Raw genomic sequence first — 24,181 nt, 5'->3', positions numbered from 1 at the left:
TTGCATTGTGGTAAACTGTGGTCAATGTTATGAGACAAAGTATATGTAAACTGCTGTATGGAAAGTGAATTTGCTCTGTAAATCTTTACCCAAATCACAATTTAAAAAAAAAAAAGAGAGAGAGGAAAAAAAAAAAGAAAGTCCATCTCCTTCAAAATATACCCAGGATCCAACCATTTCTTATCAACTCTGATGTTACCACTCTCATCTGAACCTCTCACTTTGATTAATGCAATATCCTCTGTTATGAATTGAATTATGCCCCCAAAAAAGACAGGATAAAGTCCTAACCTCTGTACTTGTGAACGTGACCTTATTTGGGAAATAGGGTCTTTCTTTGAAGATATTATCAGTTAAATCATACCAGAGTAAGGCAAGTACTAGTCCTAATCTCTTCTGAGTGGAGTCTTTCTTATAAAAAAGAAGAACAAACACAGAATCAGAGTCATACACAGGAGGAAAACACCATGTGAGGATCTACCTACAAGCCACGGAATGCCAAGAAACACCCATGGCTACACAAGTTGAAAAATACAAGGAACGATATTCCCTTAGAGCCAACAGAGAGATAGCATGGCCCTGCAGACACCCTGAATTTGGACTTCTAGCCTCCTGTGAAACAATAAATTCCTGTTCTTGAAAGCCATTCAATTTGTGGTATGTTGTTATAACACCCCCAAGAAATAAATAACTTCAAAAACAGCTCTACCTTTTAATTGCCCAAGCTGGAAACCTTGATCTTTTTCCCTCAACCCAGGCTCTAAGCCTATCAATTCTGACTCCTTAATAATCTCATGATCCATCCAGCTTTCTTCATCTCAAATGCCACTTGCTTGGTTTCTTTACAGTTTCTTGGTTGTATTACTGAAACTGCCATCAGTTTAACTGTCCTCCCCACACAAAACTATTCTTCACATTATTGCTGTTGTTTGTCATCAAGTTGGCCCTGACTCATAACAACCCCTCCTTGGGTTTCTAAGGGGGTATCACTACAGAAGTAGATTGCCCAACCTTCCTTCCAAGGAGTGACTGGTGGATTTCAACTTCCAGCCTTCTGGTTAGCAGTGAAGTGCCTTAGGCACTATGCTACCAGATTAGTCCCAGATAAATCTTAAAAACACAACTCTTAAAAGTTCAAATCTGATCATATCACTTCCTATTTAAAGCCATCTAACCTATTAGATAGGATCAAACTCTTTATTAAAGCATATGCGGCCCTCCATTAGTGGACTATGTCTGCTGTGCTGCCCTATCCTTCCTCACTATCCACTTTGCCTGCTGCAGCCCCTACTACATTCCTCAAAAAACTAGTTGCTGTCAAGTCAATTTCAACTCATGACAATTTCATGTGTGGCAGAATTGAACTGTGTTCCACAGGGTTTTCAATGGCTGATTTTTCAGAAGTAAATCACAGGACTTTCTTCTGAGGTACCTCTGGGTGGACTTGAACCTCTAATCTTTTGGTTGGCAGCCAAGTTCTTAAATTTTGCACCACCCGAAGACTACATTCCCTACATCTCCCTGACAGGCTCCTCACTCTTAGTCCTTTGTAAGAGTTACAACTTCTGCCCAAATTACCTTTTCCCCTTCTCTGATTAGTCTGACTCTGATTAGTCCTTCAAGACACACCTGAGAAGCCTCCTCTTCCAGGAACATTCTCTGTCTATCCTGCCAGGCCCCATCTGCATGGGAACCCCTTACATGTGTTCCCACAACACAGTGCCATACATAGACCACAGCACTCAACATAGTTTTGCAATTTCCTCTAGCTTTCTATTTCTCTACCAGATTTTACCAGCTTAAAGGCAACAACCATTTTTTAATCATCTTTCTATGGACAAAGTCACATAGTGGGCATGTGATAGATATATTTTAATGAATGAGAATGCAAGTAGGACAGGAAGCATAAAAAGAATATATTGTACAGTCACTGTACAGGAAACAGTAAAAAGAACAGGAACAAATAATTGTCTGAAGTTTCTAAGAGGTTAGTTTACATAGGAATCCATGAATCTGCAAAACAATAATCCAAAAGGGTGTGATTTTTCCCCAGATATTCTCAGCAATCTTTTTAAAAAAAATTTTATTGTGATGTGAGTGCAAATTTACAAAGCAGATTCGTTTTACACACACAGTTTACACACATTTGGTTTAGCAGCTTCGATTACAATCCCCAAACATAAAAAGTTCTCTCATCTCCTCCCTGTGACTATCCCTTCCTTGTGCCTTTCTTATCTATGCATTCCTGTCTGTCTAACTTTCCCTTTATGCAAATGCTGCCCTTCTGATGTCTCTTGGTTGATTGATCTAGGGGGTGTATCTCCCTAGGGTAGTTAGGTGCATCTCCCTGGGGTAGGTGTTCTGCTTGTAGGTCTTTCGACTGTTTAGCTGAGAGCTAATGCACAGAAGTTAGTCCAGTTCCAGCCACTAAGGATAACTTGGGGCCATAATCTTGGGGTTTCCACCAGCTTCTATCCAACCAGTAATTCAAGAACATTTTCATGTTCTTGAATTTTGTTCCACATTTTTCCTCTCAATCTATCCAGGATATTCTCAGAAATCTGAGTACAAAAAATGATAGTGAATGGTTGGCCTGATCCAATGAGTATGGTAGAGTCTGGGGCAAGACACAGAGGTGGAGGAGTTTAAAGTGACAGATACAGAGGGGAAAAAAATAAATACAGAAAGAAGGCAAGAAGGCAGGGAAACCATTTGTCAATATTTAAAATCATGTTTCTATAAATTTGATCATACTATAAACTTTTTATCACTCTACATATCAAGAGAGATAAATGGAACTAGAATAAAGTACACATTTCAGTTCAAAACCAATCTGTTCTCTAAAAATACTGAGACACATTTTATGGAGAAGAATATAGAAGGATACAGAGAAGGAATCAATAATATCATTTGGTAAATTAGAATACAATTAAAATCTGCATATACTTTAAACATTAACTTTTCTATTAAAAGTTTTTAAACACATTAAATTGTCCCTAAAACCATTCTTTAAAAAATAACAAAACATTATCAATGTAACAAAAAAAAAAAAAAAAGTGGTTTTTACCTGAAATATCTGTAGCCTGTTGCTGGCTTCTTGGGGTGGTATATTTGGAACCATGGGTCCTTCCTGTAATTAATAATATAATCTACATTCTAATTACTCATATGCATTTGTCACATTATTATTTTTATCTATTCCCTTTTAAATAAACAAAAATTATTTTTAAAATTTAAATTATCCAATTTTGCTCCATTAATATGAAGCTTTCATTCAGTTTTTGTTACAGCTTTATTGAGATATAATTCATGTACTATACAATTCACCCATTTAAAGTGCACAATTGAATGGGTTTCTAGAATACTCAGAGTTGTGCAACGATGAACATAATCAATTTTAGAACATTTTCATCACTCTAGTTTCCATTCCTTTTTAAAGGACCTTGACATAGCTAACACAAAGGAGACAAAATTACGTCTTGAATGAAATTTGTGCCATGAAAACTCTGCTTAATTTCACTTATTATTATGACTGATGATGTACTAGTTGTATATTAAAATAACTGACAGAGTTCTGAAAATAGCTTTCTTACCCATATTGACTCAATATGGGAACAGAGATGCATGTTTGTTGAATACAGAGCAGAAGCAGAGGGTAAACTGTGGTGGCCATGAGCAAGAAAACAGCCCTCAAAGTACACCAAAATGATGAAAGGAATGAAAGAACTTCCCATATAGTGACATTAAAATAACAAGAACTATTTCCCATAGAAAATGAAGGGTATTAAGGATATTAACACAATCTGTACCATCATGACTATTATGTTGATGTTAGGTGCTGTCGAGACAGTTCTAACTCATAGCGACCATATGTACAATAGAATGAAACACTGAGAAGTCCTGAATCATCCTCAGTTACTGTGTCAGCCCATCTTGCTGAGGGTCTTCCCCTCAACCTATAATTATGAATATTATAGAGATGGTAAATAATAGATGGGGAGCTCTGGTAGCATAGTGCCTAATGCACTTGACTGCTAATCAGAAGGCTGGCAGTTCAAACCCACCAGCCACTCCTCCAAAGGAAGGGTGGGCAATCTACTTCCATAGAAATACCACCTCAGAAACCCAAGGAGGGGTCACTATGGGTTGGGTCTGACTCAACAGCACATAACAACAACAACAAATAATAGATGAGACTCCCAGAATAACAGAGTAATAGGCAATCAAATGTTGATTAATCCAACTTAAAGAGGTAAGTTTAGTACATGTTTTGTTTAAAAAAAAAAAAAGTGCTATATATGTAACACAAAACCCATAAGTCATCTTAGGAATCCAGATCCATTATGAGCACTAAAAAAAATTAGACTGTTTTAGGGGAACTTTGTGAGTTTAACTTCAAGGAAGTGAAGCATTATCAGTAAAAATAAAGGATGTGTAATGTATGGGACTAACCCACTATGACATTAATGATTTATATCCAGTGAAACTTTTGGTTCTCTAGAAGATAATGAAAATGAAACATCAGTTCTGATACCCTGGTAACAACTGCCATTGAGTCAACTCCAACTCATGGCAACTCCATGTGTGTCAAGGTAGAACTGTGCTCCATAGGGTTTCCCATGGCTAATTTTTCAGAAGTAGATCACTAGCCTTTTCTCCCCAGGTGCCTCTGGGTAAACTCAAACCTCCAACTCTTTGGTTAGAAGCCAAGAGCATTAATTGTTTGCACCACCCAAGGATTCCAATACCTTGGTCTAGGGCATTGATCGTTTCTTACTGCTTCCCAATAACTGTTATATTTTTTACTATGAGAATTTTGATCCTGAGAAAGGACAGTTCTTTTGTTCCATATACAATCTCCAAAGCTATTGCTCCTTTTAACAGTCAAATCTTAACATACAGTTTGTAAATAGCTAAATTACCGCATCATATGACTCTGCAAAGTTTGAAACATCATCACGAAAAATTTCCACAGATTCTAATAAGTTGCTTTTAAACTTTGGCTGCACTTGAACTAGTTCATCTTGTACAGAAACCTGAAATAAAAAAGAATACATAACATTAGGATGAAAGTAATCTATTAAAATGAGAAATATCTCACAAGAGTCTTATGTGTACAAAGATATCTCTGTAAAGGTATTTATAATAAAAATAAACAAACAAACCAAACTCACGGCCATCAAGTTGATTCCGACTCATAGTGATCCTCATTGGCTTTCCGAGGTGATAAATCTTTACAGACGTAGATTGTCCCATCTCCCTTCTGAGGGGTGCCTGGTGGGTTTGAACCAATAGCCTTCTGGTTAGCAGTCAAATGCCTTAGGCATTACACCACTAGAGCATCTTAATTTACCAAAAGGAAACTCAAATCATCCTACAGGATGATCCAGAGGCAAAGTAATTTTCACTGAAACTGCAGTTTGAAAATAGTTTTCCAATTGACCCTGATAGGGCCATCACTGTTACTACTATAGGCCCAGGAGATTTCTGGCTAGACTTCTTCCAAAATAGATTTGTTGGTTCTGGCAGCTCCTGTTATACAGTAGTCAATATTCTTCACCATCATTCAAAGGCATCAATTCTTGTGTCTTCTTTATTCTTTGTCCAACTTTCACATGCATATGAGGCAATTAAAAGTACAATAGCTTGCATCAGACACACATTAGTCTTCAAAGTGACATCATTGCTTTTGAACACTTGACAGGTCTTTTGCCCAGTGCAATGCGTCATTTGATTTTTTGACTGCTGCTTCCATGGGCACTGATTATGGAGCCAAATGAAATAAAATTCTTGACTACGTCAATTCTTTCTCCATTTATCATGATGTTGCTTATTGGTCCAGTTGTGAGAATTTTTGTTTTCTTTATGTTGAGGTGTAAGCCATACTGAAGGCTGTAATCTTTGATCTTCATAAGTGCTTCATCCTCTTCATTTTCAAGCAACGTTGAGCAATCTATGTAGGCTGTTAGTGAGTCTTCCCCGAATCTTGATGCCATGCTCTTCTTCATATAGTCCAACTTCTTATTTGCTCGGCATGCAGATTGAATAAGTATGGTGAAAGGATACAACCCTGGCACACACTTTTCTTGATTTTAACCATATAGTATCCCCTTGTTCTGTTCAAACAACTCTTGGTCTATGTACAGATGCCTCATGAGCACAATTATGTATTCTGCAATTCCCTTTCTTTGCCCATGTCATCCATAATTCGTTATGATCCACCCACACAGTCAAATACCTTTGCAGAGTCAATAACAAGTAGATAAACATCTTTCTAGTATTCTCTGCTTTCAGCCAAGATGGTCCTTCTGACATCAGGAATAATGTCCTGTGTTCCACATCCTCTTCTGAATCTGAATTGAATTTCTAGCAGTTTCTTGTTGATATACTGCTGCAGCCATGTTTGAATTATCTTCAGCAAAATTTTACTTACCTATGATACTAATTATACTGTTCAATAATTTCCACATTCCATTGAATCACCTTTCTTTGGAATGGGCATAAATATGGGTCTCCTCCAGACTACTGGTCAGGCTGTCTTCCAATTGATTGGCATAGATCAGTGTGTGCTTCCGGTGTTGCATTTGTTTTTAAAACATATCAATTGGTATTCTGTCAGTTCCCGGAGGCTTGTTTTTCAACAATGCCTTCAGTGCAGCTTGGAAGTCAGATTGGAAGTCTTCCTTCAGTACCATGGATTCTTGATCATATGCTACCTCCTGAAATGGTTGAATGTCACCATTTCTTACAGATAAAGAGACTGTGTATTCCTTCCATCTTCTTTTGATGTTTACTGCATCATTCAATTTTTTGCCCATGTTGTTGTTGTTACATGCCATCAAGTCAGCTCTGACTCATAGCAACCCTATATACAACAGAATGAAACACTGCCCAGTCCTGTGTTATCCTTGCTATTCTTGCTATACCTGAGCCCATCATTGCAGCCACAGTATCAATCCATCTTGTTGAGGACCTTCCCCTTTTTTGCTGACCCTCTACTTTGCCAAGAATGATATTATTATCCAGGGAATGGTCCCTTCTGACAGCATAACCAAAGCAGGTGAGACGAAGTCTGGCCATTCTCGCTTTCAAGGAGCATTCTGGCTGCACTTCTTCCAGGACAGATTTGTTCGTTCTGGCAGTCCATGGTACTTTCAGTATTCTTTCCCAACACCACAACTCAAAAGCATCAACTCTTCTTTGGTCTTATTCACTGTTCAGCTTTCACATGCATATGAGGTGACTGAAAATACCACGGCTTAGGTCAGGTTCACCTTAGCCTTCAAAGTGACATCTTTGCTTCTCATCACTTTAAAGAGGTCTCTTGCAGCACATTTTCCCAGTGTAATATAATGTCTGATTTCATTACTGTTGCTTCCATGGGTGCTGATTGTGGATCCAAGCAAAATGAAATCTCTGACAATGTCAGTCATTTCCCCATTTATCGTGAGGTTGCTCATTGGTACAGTTGTGAGAATTTTTGTTTTCTTTATGTTGAGGTGCAATCCACACTGAAGACTGTGGTCTTTGATCTTCATCAGTAGTAAGTACCTCAACTCATCTTCACTTTCAGCAAGCAAGGATATGTCATCTACATATCACAGGTTGGTTGTTAATGAGTTTTCCTACAATCCTGATGCCAAGTTCATCATATAGTCCAGCTTAGATTATTTGTTCAGCATACATATTGAATGAGTATAGTGAAAGGATACAACCCTTATGCACACCCTTCTTGATTTTAAACCATACAGTATCACCATGTTCTGTTCAAACAACCACCTCTTGGCCTATGAACAAATTCCTCATGAGCACAATTAAGTGTTATGGAATTCCCATTCTTTGCAAGGTTATCCATAATTTGTTATGATCCACACAGTCAAATACTTTTGCATAGTCAATAAAACACAGGTAACATCTTTCTGGTATTCTTTGCTTTCAACCAAGATCCATCTGGCATCAGCAATGATATCCCTCATTCCACATACTCTACTGAATCCAGCTTGAATTTATGGAGATTACCTGTCAATGTACTGCTACAACCATTACTGAATTATCTTCAGCAAAATTTTACTTGCATGTGTGTTCTGGTTACCTAGTGCCACCCTGGAGGAATATACCACAAATGAGGTGGCCTTAAGAAACAGGAGTTTATTCTCTTACAGTTTGGAGGCTTTAAGTCCAAGTTCAAAGTGGCAGGCTCTAGGGGCTGGGTGAAAGCTTCTCAACCTTGGGGTCCAGCTCTGGCCCTGCTCCTGGCCCACTGGAGCTAGAGGCATCTCTTCACTCAGGCAGCTAGATGGCTGCTGAGGTTAACAAGCCCAAGGTTGACAAATAAAATGTCACAGTCTCGATGTTACCAAACCACATGGCAGGCCATTAATTTAAGTCCATTTTAAGTCCCAAGACAGAGCATGGCAGGGTGCTGAACAACAACACAGCTGCAGAGTCCAAGCATGCCATAAGCTAGAGACTATCCCCAAGGCTTCTCCTTATATACAGCAAGCAGACCACATTTCAAAGGCAGCTACTCAGCTGCTTGTGGTAGATTCCATCATGGAGTTGATTGCCAGTCTCATGGGGAATAACTACCACCAGCTGCCCAGCCACTCAACCAGGCCCAGCCAAGTTGACATACAAATTTAACTACCACAATGTCATATTAATAATACTGTTTGGTAATTACCACATTCTGTTGAATCACCTTTCTTTGGAATGGGTACAAATACAGATCTCTTTCAGTCAGTTTGCCAGGTAGCTGTCTTCCAAAGCTACTGACATAAATAAGTAAGCACCTCCAGTGAAGCATCCATTTGTTGAAACATCTCAATGTGTATTCTGTCATTTACTGGAGCCTTGTTTTTTGCCAAGTCCTTCTGTGCAGCTTCGACTTCTTCTTTTAATACTATTTGTTCTCGATCATATGCTACATCATGAAATAGTTGAACACTGACCAATTCTTTTTGGTCCAGTGCTCTGTGTATTCCTTCCATCTTCTTTTGTTGCTTCCTACATCATATTTTGCCCATGTTGTCAGGTGCCATTGAGTCAGCTCTGACTCATAGCAACCCATGTACAACAGAATGAAACACTGCTCAGTCCTGTGCCAGCCTCACAATACTTGCTATACCTGAGCCCATTGTTGCTGCCACTCATTGATGGCCTTCCCCTTTTCTTTGTTGACCCTCCACTATACCAAGCATGATATCCTTCTCCAGGGAATAGTCCCTTCTGACAACATGATCAAAGTAGGCCAAATGAAGTCTGGCCAGTCTTGTTTCTTCAGGACAGACTTCTTAGTTCTTTTGGCAGTCCATGGTACTTTCAGTATTCTTCACCAACACAACTCAAAAGCATCAACTCTTCTTCAGTCTTCCTTGTTCATTGTCCAACTCTCACATGCATATGAGGCGATTGAAAATACCATGGCTTGGGTTAGGTGCACCTTAGTCTTCAAAGAGGCATCTTTGCTCTTCAGCAATTTAAAGAGGTCTTTTGCAGGGAATTTGCCCAGTGCAATATATCATCTGATGTCTTGACTGCTGCTTCCATTGGTGTTCACTGTGGCACCAAGTAACATGAAATCTTTGACAACTTCAATCTTTTCTCCATTTATCATGATGCTGCTTATTGGTGCAGCTGTCCTTTTCTTTATGTTCATTTTATGTTTGTTCATTTTCTTTATGTTGAGATGTAATCCATACTGCAGACTGTAGTCTTTAATCTTCATCAGTAAGTGCTTCAAGTCATTCTCACTTTCAGCAACCAAAGTTGTATAATCAGCATATCACAGGTTGTTAATGAGTCTTCCTCCAATCCTGATGCCACGTTCTTTTTCATATAGTCCAGCTTCTTAGATTATTTGCTCAGCATACAGATTGAGTAAGTATGGTGAAAGGATACAACCTTGAAACACTCTTTTCCCGATTTTCAACCATTCAGTATCCCCTTGTTCTGTTAAAATGACAGCCTCCTAGTCTATGTACAGGTTCCTCATGAACACAATAAGTGTTCTGGAATTCCAATTCTTCTCAATGTTAACCACAATTTGTTATGATCCATACAATCGAATGGTTTTGCATAGTCAATGAAACACAAGTAAACATCTTTCTGGTATTCCTTGCTTTCAGCCAAGATCCATCTGATATCAGCAATGTCATGTCCTCTGCTGAATCCAGCTTGCATTTCTGGAAGTTCCCAGTCAATACACTGCTGCAATTATTTTTCCATTATCTTCAGCAAGATTTTACTTGCATGTGATATCAATGATATTGTTTGATAATTTCCACATTCTGTGGGATCGCCTCTCTTTGGAATGGGTACAAATATGGATCTCTTCCAGTCAGTTGGCCAGGCAGCTGTCTTCCAAATGTCTTGGCATAGATGAATGAGTGTTTCCAGCATGGCATCTGTTGTTGAAACATCTCAATGGGTATTCTCTCAATTCCTGGAGCTTTGTTCTTGACCAATTCCTTCAGTGCAGCTCTGAGTTCTTTCATACCATTGCTTCTTGATCATGTGCCACCTCCTGAAATGGATGAACATCAACCAATTCTTTTTGGTACAGTGACTCTGTATTCCCTCCATCTTCTTTTCACATTTTCTGCATCATTCAATATTTTGCCCATAGAATCTTTCAATATTGCAACTCAAGGCTTGAATTTTTTCTTCAATTCTTTCAGCTGGAGAAATGCTGAGCATGTTCTTCCCTTTTGGTTTTCTAACTCCAGGTCTTTGCACATTTTGTTATCATAATTGACTTTGTCTTCTTGAGCTGCCCTTTGAAATCTTCTGTTCAGCTCTTCTATTTCATTATTTCTTCCATTCACCTTAGCCACTCTCCATTTGTGAGCAAGTTTCAGAGTCTCTTCTGACATCCATTTTGGCCTTTTGTTCTTTTCCTGTCTTTTTAATGACAGTTTGCTTTCTTCATGTATTATGTTCTTGATGTCACCCCACAACTCCTCTGGGTTTTGGTCACTGGTGTCCAATTCCATCAAATATATTCTTCAGATGATCTCTAAATTCAGGTGAGAAAAACTCAAGGTCATATTTTGGCTCCCATGGACTTGTTTTAATTTTCTGCAGCTTCAGCTTGAATTTGCATATGAGCAATTGATGGACTGTTCCCCAGTCATCACCTCTTTCCACAGATGTAGTCTATTTGATTCCTGTGTATTCCATCTGGTGAGGTCCACATATACAGCCACCATGTATATTATCGAAAAAAGGTATTTGCAATGAATAAGTTGTTGGTCTTGCAAAATTCTATCATGCAATCTCCGGCATCATTTCTATCACCGAGGCCATATTTTCCAACTACTAATGCTTCTTCATTTCCAACTTTCATATTACAATCACTAGAAATAATCAATACATTTTGATTGCATGTTTGGTCAAGTTTAGACTGCAGAAGTTGGTAAAAATCTTCAATTTCTTCATCTTTGGCTTTAGTGGTTGGTGCATAAATTTGAATGATAGTAGTATTAACTAACTGGTCTTCTTTGTAGGGGTATAGATATTTTCCTATCACTGACAGCATTGTACTTCAGGATGGATACTAAAACATTATTTTTGATGATGAATGTGATGCCATTCCTCTTCAATCTGTCATTGCTGGCATAGTAGAGTATATGATTTTCTGATTGAAAATGACCAATACCAGTTCATTTCAGCTTTAATGCCTAGGATATTCATCTTTATGTGTTCCACTAATTTTTGACAATTTGCAGTTTTCCTAGAGTCATACTTCATACATTCCACATTCTGATTATTAATGGATGTTCGCAGTTGTTTCTTCCCATTTTGGGTGGTGCCACATCAGGAAATGAAGGTCTCGACAGCTTTACACCATCCAGATCATTAAGGTTGACTCTACTTTGAGGAGGCAGCTCTTCCCCAGTCATATTTTGAATGCCTTCCAACCTGAGGGTCTTATCTTCCAGCACGATATCAGACAATGTTTCAGGGCTATTCATAAAGTTTTCCAGTAATATATCAGACACTGTAATTCTTAACGTTTTCACTGGCCAAATATTTAAGAAGTGGATGGCTTCATCCTTTCTCCCAGTCTGTCTTAGTCCTGAAGCTCCACTGAAACCTGGCCACCGTGGATGATCCTGACAATGTTTGAAATACTGATGGCGTAACCTCCAGCCTTACAGCAACATGCAAGCCACCACATTACAACAAACTGACAGATAAGTGGTGACTTTGTGCATAGAATCATTCAATATTGCAACTCGAGGTTTGAATATTTTTCTTAAGTTCTTTCAGTTTGAGAAATGCCAAGCGTGTCCTTCCCTTTTGATTTTCTAACTGCCGATCTTTGCACATTTCACTGTAAGACTTAACCTTGTCTTCTCAAGCTGTTCTTTGAAATCTTCTGTTTAGTTCTTTTACTTCACATTTCTTCCATTCACTTTAGCTACTTTCCATTGAAGAGGAAGTTCCTAAGTCTCTTCTGACACTCATTTTGGTCTTTTCTTTCTTTCTCGTCTTCTTAATGACCTTCTGTTTTACTCAAGTGTGATGTCCTTGATGTTATCCTATAACTCTTCTGGTCTTCGGTCATCAGTGTTCAGTATCTCCAATCTATTCTTGAGATGGTTTCTAAATTCAAATGGGATATATTCAAGGTTGTACTTTGGCTCTCATGGACTTGTTTTAATTTTCTGCAGCTTCAACTTCAACTTTTATATGAGGAATCGATGGCTCTGCAGTTGGCCTCTGGCCTTTTTCTCACTGATTATATTGAATTTCTCCTTCATTACTTTCCACAGGTGGCGTTGATTTGGTTCTTGTGTATTCCATTCAGCAAGGTCATTGTGTATAGTCATCATTTATGTTTGAAAAAGGTATTTCTGATGAATAATTCTTTACCATTACCAAGTCATCGGTCTTGCAGAATTCTATCGTGTGATCTCTGGCATCATTTCCATCACACGGCCATATTTTCTAATTACCAATACTTCTTTGTTTCCAACTTACACATTCAATTACAGTAATTATCAATACATCTTGATTGCATATTTCAACAATTTAAGAGTGCAAAAGTTGGTAAAAGTTTTCAATTTCTTCTTCTCTGCATTAGTGGTTGGTGTGTAAATTTTAATCATAGTCACATTAACTGGTGCACTTTGTAGGCATATAGATATTATACAATCACAGATAGAACTGTACTTCAGGATAGATTTTGAAATGTTCTTTTTGACAATGGATGTGACATCTTTCCTCTTCAATTTGTCGATCTCAGCTGGTAGAGCATCATTTTCTGACTCAAAATGGCCAGTGCCACTTCATTTCAGCTCACTAATGCCTAACAACAACAACAATGCCTAGGAAATCAATCTTCAAGCATTCTATTACTTTTTTAATGACTTCCAATTTTCCTTGATTCATACCTCCTACATTCTACATTCCAAATACTTATGGATGTATGCAGCTGTTTCTTCTCAAGTTCAATCATGCACATCAGCAAATCTAAGTTCTGAAAACTTTTCTCCATCCATGTCATTAAGGTCAGTGCCTTCCAATCTGATGTGCTCATCTTCCAGTACTGTATTAGACAATGATCTGATGTTATCCATGAAGTTTTTACAGACTAGTTCTTGTTTTTCAGAAGTAGATCACCAGGTCCTTCTTCCTAGTGTGTCTTAGTCTGGAAGCTCTGTTGAAACCTGTCCACTATGTATGACCCTGCTGGTACTTGAAATAACACTGTCATAGCTTCCAGCATCACAGCACAACACAAGCCATCACAGTACAACAAACCAACAGACAGATGGTGGCCTACTAGGAGAGTTATTGTTAAAAAATGAAAGAAAGAAAATAAGTGTTGTTTGGTGACGAAGTAGAGAAATTGAAACCCTCAGGCATTGCTGTAGAAACATGTGGCAGTTCCTCAAAAAAAGTTAAAGTTAGAATTAACACATGACCCAGCAAGTGCAATCCTAGGTACATATCCAGAAAAACTGAAAGCAGAGATGCAGACGGACACTTGTACACCAATGTTTATTGCAGCATTATTCACAGTAGCCAAAAGGTAGACATCCCGAATATCCATCCACAGATAAATGGATAAACAAAATGTGATATGTACATTCAATAAAATGTTATCCATCCATTGAAAGGAATGGATGGTACATTCTACAACATGGATAAACCTTGAAAACATTATGCTAAGTGAAATAAGTTAAAGAGACAAACGTTAAATGATACCACTTACATGAAATAAATAGAATAGGAAATTTCATAGAGACACAAGATTAAAAGTTATCAGGACCCGGAGTAAGGGAGAATAGGGAGTTATTGCTTAATGATCAGAGTTTCTGTTTGAGGTGATAAAATATTTCTAGAAATACATAGTGGTGATGGTTGTACAGCATTGTAACTAACACCACTGAATTGTACACTTAAAAATAGCAAATTTTATGTCATATATATTTTACCATACTAAAAACATTTTAAAAAGTAATAAAGTGCATGTTGACATATGCTATAATGTAAATGAACCTTGAAAACATGTTAAATGAAAGAAGCCAGTTACAAAAGACCACATATTATATGGTTCCATTTATATGGTATGTCCAGAAAAGGTAATTCCATAGAGACAGGAAGTAGATTATTGGTTACCACAGGATGGAGTGAGAGGTTTCTTTTGGGGGTGATGAAAATGTTTTAAAATTAGATAATGGTGGTTGTACAATTCTATGAATATACTGAAAACCACTGAATTATATACTTTGAAATGGTGACTTTTATAGTTACATCCCAATACAACTATTATAATGATATGTAGTAGGCCTACAAAAGTATAAAATAAAAAACATTAGAATTAAATTTTAACTTACAGCTTTGCTCTGCAATTTGTTGAAAGAATATCTCAAGGTATCAACTGCTTCTGATTCCTCTTTGGTTACTTCAACTTCGAATCTGTTTAAAATACCGTAGGCTTCCTGAGAAGTGGAGATGGAGTTCAAAAACGTCAGAAGGGAAAGCAAATGCTAAATGACTAAGATGCCTTCTAGAAAAAGAATCCTATGTCTTAGCAAAGGAGAACATATTCTAGAGGAGTGCTTCCCAAAATTAAGCCTATATAAAAAGCATCTCTAAACTCTCACTAACCATCAGATATTGATTGTAGATCTGAGGTTCTGAAATTTGCATCTAATAAGCACTCATGTTATTCTGCTGGAGATGGACATGGATCATATTGAGAAATACTATCCTAGAAAATACTCTAACATCATTTTCTTTCTTTTTCTTCCTTGACCTATGCAGGTTATTTTCTCATATTCTAATAAAATGTGGGTTAGCTATAAAAGGAACAGAATAAAATGATGTGGTTAATTCTCCAAACTAAAATAGTTAAATAATTAAAGGTGTTGATTGGTAATTGGCTTTACTAGGAGAATTTATGCTGAAGAATTAATCTTCCACAATTATGAAAACAAAAAAAAAAACTTGTATGATAATTTATTAATTCTTGAGGTGGTCAGTATCCAAAAAATTCCAAATACTAAAATTTAAAGAAATAATAAAGGCATGAGGATCATTAGCTACCAAAGAGTATAAACTCTAAATGTATTCAAGAAAGCATAAAACAGTCATGAGCACTGGATACCAAGAGGGGACAGTGGAAGTGATCTTTCTCAGGCATTGCAAGCAATAAGAAGATCCACAGTCTATGTTGTTGTTTTTATGTGCCGTTGAGTAGGACTCGACTCACAGCGACCCCTCCTTGGGTTTCCGAGGCAGTATCACTATGGAAGTTGATTGCCCAACCTTCCTTCCTAGGCGTGGCTGGTGGGTATGAACCGCCAGCCCTCTGGTTAGCAGTTCAGTGTCTTGGGCACTACGCTACCAGAGCACAGTCTATAGAGAATTTAAAAATAACCATAAAATTAATTAAGAGTCTGTCCGATTTTTATTATCACCATGAGCCAGAAATTCTGAACAATTTAGTGACAAAATACTCGTGGTATACAGAGTAATTCTTCCTTCCCCCAAAGATGTCCATATCCTAATCTCTAGAACCTGTGAATATGTTACCTTCCATGGCCAAAGGAACTTGGCAAATGTGGTTAAATTAAGGATCTTGAGATAAGGAGATTACCCTCGATTAAATCAGTGGGCCCAATGTAATCAAGGGTCATGTAAGGGAAAAATGGAGACAAGAAAGTCAGAGAAGATGTGAGGACACAAGCAGAGGCAGGAGCAATGTCATTGGTGAAGGGGGCCCATGAGCCAAGGAATGTGGGCAGTCTCTAGAGCTGGAAAAGGCAATAAACGGATTTTCCCCAGAGCCTCCAATACAGCCTTACCAGTACTTTGTGTTTACCCCCAGAAAAGACCCAATTTTTGCATTTCTGACTTCCAGAACTGTAAGATAATAAATGCGTACTGTTTTAAGCCACCTGACTGTGGTAATTTGTTATAGCAGTAATAGAAAACTAATATGATACTCCTCCTTGAAAAAATCTTTTATTCCAAATAATTGCTGCAGTTTACACTTGAGCCTAGATGGGCTGCTTCTACCACTTTGTCTTTGGTATGCCATTGATCATGAGTGAGACACATAACATGAATGAGCCAAAGATATTTGGGGAATTGCCTGACATGCTGGGATTGACATGAGAGAGTGCAACTGTTCCTTTCCATAAAACATTGGTGCAGGTATAAAAAGTTAAACACTGTCTAGCACAACACAGTATTTTTAACATATTAATATTCCTTTGTACATCCTTGACTGTTAATAATTGTCAAAATTCTCCCAAAGACAACATCAGAAACAAGACGTAGGAAGAATGTGCCATAAAGCAGATGAAGAAATATGTTAACAGAGTCACTTTAGTATGTCTCTATTCACAATAAAAATAAACAAATAATATTTTAAGTGCAAAAAATATAATCATGTCTTACTTCAATTGGTCCCAAAGTCATATCCATTTGAATTTCATTATCACGGATACAGGCTAAAGCTTCCATTGCAAATCTGACATCATCTAAATCACGAATAGGCCTTGATAATTTTTTTAAGTATTCATTGATAAATGTTATCATGTCTGACATTTTCTTTTTGTATTCTTCATTCAGATATCGACAGAGCAACATCTTCCATGCCTTAGCCTCAATTGATAAGGCCAATTTCATTGGCTCTGGTAAAGACAAAAGATAAAAATAGAATTTAACTGATACAGGCAGTCTCTGGTTACAAAGGAGATCAGTTCCTAAGTGTGTCTTTATAGGTAAGTCAGGACATTCACATACAGTTCTTGTTTAACCTTTCTTTAGTGCAAGAAAAGACTCCAAGGCTTTTCAGTGATTTAAAAGCTGCAAGTGTAACAAGTGAAGGTGATTTTGATGAAGAATTTGTTTTGAGGAGGGGTTGCTTCAAAGTTTTCAAAGAGAGGGCAAATTTACATAACATTAAAGGGCAATTATGAGTTGTCTGTAAATTAGATGTTGGTAACCCAAGGACTTAATGTATTCTGAAACTACTTATTGTGTCACTGAATGTCTAGAACTGCACTGTCCAATTGCATTGTCACGAGCCATGTGAGACTGTTGAAATTTGGTTAGTCTGAACTAGATGTGCTATAAGGGTAAAATACACATGAGATTTTGAAGACTTCCTATCTCCATGGAGTATGTTAAGCTGTGCATGAAAAATAGACCATAACCTATGGGGAAGAATTTCTGAAATTTGTTCTAGCATTGTCCTTGCTGGGTATCTGGCCATTCCATTTGTTGTTGTTGTTGTTATGTGCCGTCGAGTCGGACCCAACTCAAAACGACCCCTCCTTGGGTTTCCGAGGCGGTATCACTATGAAAGTAGATTGCCCAACCTTCCTTCTGAGGAGTGGCTGGTGGGTTTGAACCACCAGCCTTCTGGTTAGCAGTGGAGTGCCTTAGCCACTACGCTACCAGAGCTCCTGGCCATCCCATTAGCAGCTCTTACTCATTCCCCTATTTTCCTCTAGGTAACCTCACACAGTGAAGTGAAATCTGTTTTGTCTGGCAAACCCTGCCTATGGTTTTCTTGTCACAACACTCCCTACTTCATCCACATGGTTAGGGTATATATATATATATATAACCTGACTCCATATCCTAGATCTAGCAGATTGTCCAGATCAATCTTGAACTATTAGGGATTAATCAAAGCCCTTCCCTGAGAGTTTGGAATGAGAACTGAGAGAGAGCCATGTGTCTGAGAAGCAGAAAAAGTCATGACCAAGGAGCTCTGGTGGCATAGTGCCTAAGGCATTTATTTGACTGCTAACCAGAAGGCTGGTGGTTCAAATCCACCAGCCACTCCTCAGAAGGAAGATTGGGTAATCTATTTCATAGTGATACTGCCTCAGAAACCCAAGGAGGGGTCACTATGAGTTGGAGCTGACTCAACAGCAGTGAGTTTGGTTTGGTTTTGGAAAGAGAAGAAATGAGAGGCAAAGAGAAATGACTTCCTCAACTTCCTCTACTTTCCTGGGCCATTCCAATGGTCCAGTTGCATCTTGGATTCTGTGATGTACCTTTTTTCAAATGAGTTTCTGTTCCTTGCAAACAAAACAATTCTAAATAGTCAACTCCTTTTCCTCAATCCTTGCCCATTCCTTTTTTCTCCTCTCAGCACCCCATACACTTCCCATCCCTGCCAAGCTTCAAATATGGACTGCTCCTTTCCTAACTTACAACAGGACAAAGGAACAAAGGAAAGTGTACCCTGAGAAGAACTTCACACCCAACTTGTTGATTGAGGCTATGAGATCACATCTCATGAAACACCATGCCTCATAGGCCCCTTGAATTCCTCAGACCCCAGGAATTCAGTCAGCTTCCTCTATCTTTATAACTATTGTCACCTGGTCCATTTTTTAGCTTCCTTTCTCTACAAACAAGGAACCTGGTCCACCATAATACTATGCTACAGTTGCCTTTTGTGTTAAGGATCATAGCGCTATCTACTGAGGAAACAAAAAAGAGATAAAAATAAATAAATCATAGGAGTTCTACAGAACTTCTTGGAATCTTTGACCCTGATGTATAACTTCTGATTTCTAGCTAAATAATCCCTTCAAGTATCTGTGACTTTTCCCCAACTTAAATCCCTTTGTGGTATATATAATAATAGTAACAGCAATAATATTTAATATTTATTGAACATCAACTATTTTCCAGGTACTATGCTAAGTGTGAGCAGAAGGAGCCTTGGTGGCACAAGGATTAAGTTCTCGGCTACTTACCAAACCTACCAGGGGCTTCTTGGGAAAAAGACCGTGTGCTCTGTTCCCATAAAGACAGCCTAGGAAACCCTGTGGGGATTTTCTACTCTGTTCTATAGGGTCGCTATGAATCAGCACACAATGACAGCAACATGGTAATTCTACCTTCAGCTTTTGAGGAACTATTTCCCATAATGGCTGTACCATTTTGCATTCCCACCAGCAATGGATAAGGGTCTCAATTTCCTCACATCCTCATCAACATTTTTCATTTTCTAAGTTTTTCTTTTTTGTTTTATCTTAGTCATTTGAGTGGGAGTAAGACTCCCACTGGTGCAGTGGTTAAGCGCTCCACTGCTAACTGAAAAGTGGGCAGTTTGAACCCACTAGCTGCTCCACAGGAGAAGGATGCAGCAGCTTGCTTCTGTAAAGATTCAGAGTCTTGGAAACTCTGTGGTACAGTTCTACTCAGTCCTGTGGGGTCGCTATGAGTCAGAATCAACTCAACAACTAAACCAGCAATGGGTTTGGTTTTGCTGTATGAAAATATAGATACTTTGCACAATTAACATTTTTAATTTTAAGTACCTGTATGCAATTCAAGTGCTCCTACAACAATAATAGGCTTCAGTTCTTCAATCTCCTGTTCGAAAGTAGCATAGTGTAGAATTTCTGATCTGATTTCAGTCAGAGAGGGGTTGTTAGCCAAAAATTCCTGTAGTAAGGAAAAAGTGAATCAATGTTTAATTTTTTTGACAGTATAAATCTTATGTTTATACAGTAAAAGCCTGGGAAAGCCAGAGCCTGAGTAAGGCAGAAAACCTGTCAGAGAAGGGAAACTCAAATATTTTCCATTAAAACGAGCAACAGAAAAGTAGTAAGACTGCACCCTGTGAAAGGCAGAAAACTTAGGAAACTGGGAAAAACAAGGTAATCCTGTCAAGTTCCAGCTCACACAGGTTTCACTGTAATGGTTAAATTAGAAAATTGCATTTTTAATACTTTTACCCTTGTGTGTGCCATTAGGCCAGAGACACAGTAAAGAATGGAATATCCTGGTAGGACTGGGAAAGGAGGCTTTTTGAGGGAGTTTCATAGCATAGTATGATCATTAGTCAGAGTGCTAAAGTTTTCTTGAGTCTTTAACCAAAAAGACAGCTGGGTCAAGATAAGTGTGACTCATCCTTGCATACCTGGCCTCTGGCAGTAACTGACACAAATCAGTATTCGAGTGTTTAAGCAAATTTAATTGAATCTGTCTGAGCATCATTCTTACCACCTGCCTTAGTGTCAATGTGACAATTACATGAGCTAACCTGTCAGGTGCTTGGCATTTATAGGTCTTCTTCTCATTAGTATCTGTTATTATCACTGGTATTTTTTTTTTGCCACCCCCCCTTGAAGAGTTAGCTATAAACATTTAAAACCCAAACTGCATCACAGACTTTTATTACCAGCTGAAATATACCTTCACTTTCACATCTCGGTCTTCTGTCCAGAGAGTCTTGTACTTCTGGAAGTCCTGCAGGGCTTCATGAGCCGCCTTTCTTAGAGAATTCACAGAGGATGAAAGGAGGAGGACCAACTTAGAAATATCCTTGTGTTCTGCTACACCGGGGTAAAAATTCTTCAGTTTCCTCGCAGGAATAATTTCTTCAAAAGATTCTAAAAATGGATTTAAAAAAAAAAAAAACTGTAAATAATTTCTATATTCAATTTTAAATACTATCAATTTTAATATTTATATATTTCTTTCAAATAGGATTTTCTTCAATATTCTCCCTCTGAATAATTAGGGGCTGTTCTCTTAGTATCTTCACTTACTCTTATTAAACTATTCTATCAGATTTTGAAGTTTAGGTTTCCTTCATGCAGAAAATCTGTGTTATTCAGAGAGGAGATTAGAAAGACAATAATTAATGACCCCAAAAGTAAAACAAATGAAAAAAAAAAAGCTCTCTCAAGCTCCCAAGAAAGGTTACTAGTTGCTGTCAATTCATCTCCAACTCACAACGCTGTGTATGTCAGTAGAACAGTGCTCCATAGGGCTTTTAATAGCTGATTTTTCAGAAGTGGATCACCAGAGTTTTCTTCCCAGGCACCTCTGGGTGGACTTGAACCCCTAACCTTTCAGTTATCAGCTGAGCATGTTACTCACTTGTACCACCCAGGTACTCCAAAGAAAGGTTAAAGATTGAAAGGTTAAAGAATTAAAATTGCTATTCCACTTAATAGCATGGTGGATAAGGGTGAGAAGCACCACACAAATCACTCAAATAACCCTCTTGTTGTTAGCTGCCATTGAGTCAATTCCTGCTCATGGTGACCCCATGGTCTACAGAGTAGAACTGCTACACAGAGTTTTCAAGGTTGTGATATTTCAGAAGCAGAATGCCAGGCTTGTTTTCTGAGGCACCTCTGAATGGGTTCAAATACATCAATCTTTCAACTAGTAGTCAAGTCATTAACAATTTGTGCCATCAAGGGACTCTAAATGATCTTCCAAAAACCAAACTCACTGCCGTTGTGTCGGATCCAACTCATAGCGACCCCTCCTTGGGTTTCCGAAGTGGTATCACTACGGAAGTAGATTGCCCAATCTTCCTTCTGAGAAGTGGCTGGTGGGTTTGAACTACCAGCCTTCTGTTTAGCAGTCAAATGCCTTAGGCACTATGCTACCAGAACTTAGGCCAGTTATTTAATCTTTACAGATATGCAGTGAAAATTAAAGAAGAGAACATATGTTCATTAATATAACCTCTGGTATACGATGGCAAATAACAACAACAACAAATATAGAGATCATGAAATAACTACAGTAAAATCTACAGAAGCAAGAACCTGTGCAAGGAAGAAACCATTCAGAGAAGGAAAACTAAAATATTTTATATACAATGAGCAACAGAAAAGTGGTAAGCTTGTATGTACCCTGTCAAAGATGTAAAATGCGCAAGACTCAGAAGAAAAAAAAAAGCCTCTACCTGCTTCCACTATTATAAAACATCTCTTGCCAAAATACAAATCTGGTCATGTCACTTTCCTGATCAAACTCTCAAACATTCTCCATCAAGCAGAAACAACACAGATCTTTTTGTTTAGCTGGTAGTGCAGTGGTTAAGTGCTCAGCTGCTAAAAGGTAAGCAGCTCAAACCCACCAGCCCCTGTGTGCTAGAAAAATGTGGCAGCCTGCTTCCGTAAAAATTACAGCCTTGGGAACTCTATAGGGTGATTCTACTCTGTCCTATAGGGTCTCCATGAGTCAGAATTGACTTGATGGCAACGGGTTTTGTTTTGTTTTTTCATTCAGCATTTTACTTTTTTAAAAAACAGTTGTTAACAACCAAAAATACAGAATTTCACATAAAATTCCTGGTTTCCAAATTCTCTTTTAAAATGCTGTAATCCAGCAGTACTACTGGGCACTGGACATTCCTGCACAACAACCATTAGCTGAAGCTCACTAGTGTCTTTACAAGGGACATCCTTTGTTGACTTCTAAGCCCAGGTCACTCATTTACATTAACCTCTAGGGATTTGACTTTCCAACATCTCAACTGCAGGTTCAACTCCAAACCCCTTAGCATCAGGGTCTATTCTTCCTGCCTGGAATTTACTTTGCTCTGTCCACCAAACCACAACTCATCCTTCAAGACCTACCTCATATGTCACTCCCTGATTGTTCTCTTCAGTTTACACTTCAGTGCTCAGGCAACTTTGCAAGTACCTCTGATGCAGGACTTATCACTGTATTATAATTATGTTTCTATTAATTCCTCTTCACTATATGAGTTTATAGGAGCTCTGATAGCATAATGCCTAAGGCATTTGACTGCTAATCAGAAGGCTGGCACTTCAAACCCACCAGCCACTCCTTGGAAGGAAGACTGGGCAATCTACTTCTGTAAAGATTTACTACCTTGGAAACCCAATGGGGGTTGCTATGAGTTCCAACTCAGCTTGACGGCAATGAGTTTGTTTGTGTGTGTGTGTGTGTGTGTATATATATATATATATACACATACACACACACACACACACATAAGCTCATAGCAAAGCATCAGAATTGGAGGAAGACTCATTAACCGCACAACCTTGCTTGCTGAAAGTGAAGAAGATTTGAAGCACATAGTGATGAAGATCAAAGACTACAGTCTTCAGTATGGATTACATTTCAATATAAAGAAAACAAAAATCCTCACAACAGGACCAATAAGAAGCATCCCAGTAAATGAAGAAATGATTGAAGCTGTCAAGGATTTGATTTAACTTGGATCCACAATCAACATTCATCGAAGCAGTGGTCAAGAAATCAAACGATGTGTTGCACTGGGCAAATCTTCTGCAACAGACCTCTTTAAAGTGTTAAAGAGCAAAGATGTCACTTTGAAGACTAAAGTGTGCCAATCCTTAGGCACTTGACTGCTAACTGGCAGACTGGCAGTTCAAACCCACCAGCCACTCCTCAGAAGGAAGGTGGGGCAATCACCACCTCAGAAACCCAAGGAGGAGTCACTTTGAGTTGGGTCTGACTCGACAACACATAACAACAACAAAAAAAAAAACAATCCAAGCCATGGTATTTTCAATTGCCTCATATGTATTTGAAAGCTGGACAATGAATAGGGAAGACTGCAGAAGAATTGATGCATTGGAATTGTGTGTTGGCAAAAAATACTGAATGTACCATGGACTGCTAGAAGAATGAACAAATCTGTCTTGGAGTAAGTACAGAAGCAAAGATGGTGATACTGAACCTCTCATACTTCGGATATGTTATCAGAAAGGATCAGTCTCTGGAGAAGGATATCATTCTTAGTAAAGTAGATGGTAAACAAAAAAGGGGAAGACCCTCAACAAGATGGACTGACCTGACCCAGTGGCTGCAACCACGGGCTCAAGTATAGCAACAATTGTTAGGATGGCACAGGACCAGGTGCTGTTTCATTTTTTTTTTTTTT

The 24,181-nt window shown here is 38.3% G+C and overlaps 1 protein-coding gene across 1 annotated transcript in view; it reads right to left on the bottom strand.

Moving 5' to 3' along the window:
• Positions 1-24,181, bottom strand: part of DNAH8 (dynein axonemal heavy chain 8) — a 423,841-nt gene that overhangs the window by 283,619 nt on the left and 116,041 nt on the right. Inside the window, exons 26-31 of the mRNA XM_007939462.1 lie at positions 20,692-20,888; positions 19,812-19,938; positions 16,921-17,156; positions 14,850-14,954; positions 4,923-5,036; positions 3,068-3,130 (exon numbers count right to left, since the gene is read on the bottom strand). Of these exons, the coding sequence (XP_007937653.1) occupies positions 3,068-3,130; positions 4,923-5,036; positions 14,850-14,954; positions 16,921-17,156; positions 19,812-19,938; positions 20,692-20,888 (842 nt within the window). The remainder of the gene's footprint in view (positions 1-3,067; positions 3,131-4,922; positions 5,037-14,849; positions 14,955-16,920; positions 17,157-19,811; positions 19,939-20,691; positions 20,889-24,181) is intronic.

The sequence above is a fragment of the Orycteropus afer genome, unplaced genomic scaffold, assembly GCF_000298275.1.
Source record: "Orycteropus afer afer isolate SDZICR_OR568_19922 unplaced genomic scaffold, OryAfe1.0 scaffold00059, whole genome shotgun sequence".
NCBI classification, from domain to species: Eukaryota; Metazoa; Chordata; class Mammalia; order Tubulidentata; family Orycteropodidae; genus Orycteropus; species Orycteropus afer.
The sequence above is the reverse complement of the archived record's forward strand: the minus strand, read 5'-3'. Positions and strand labels throughout refer to the sequence as shown.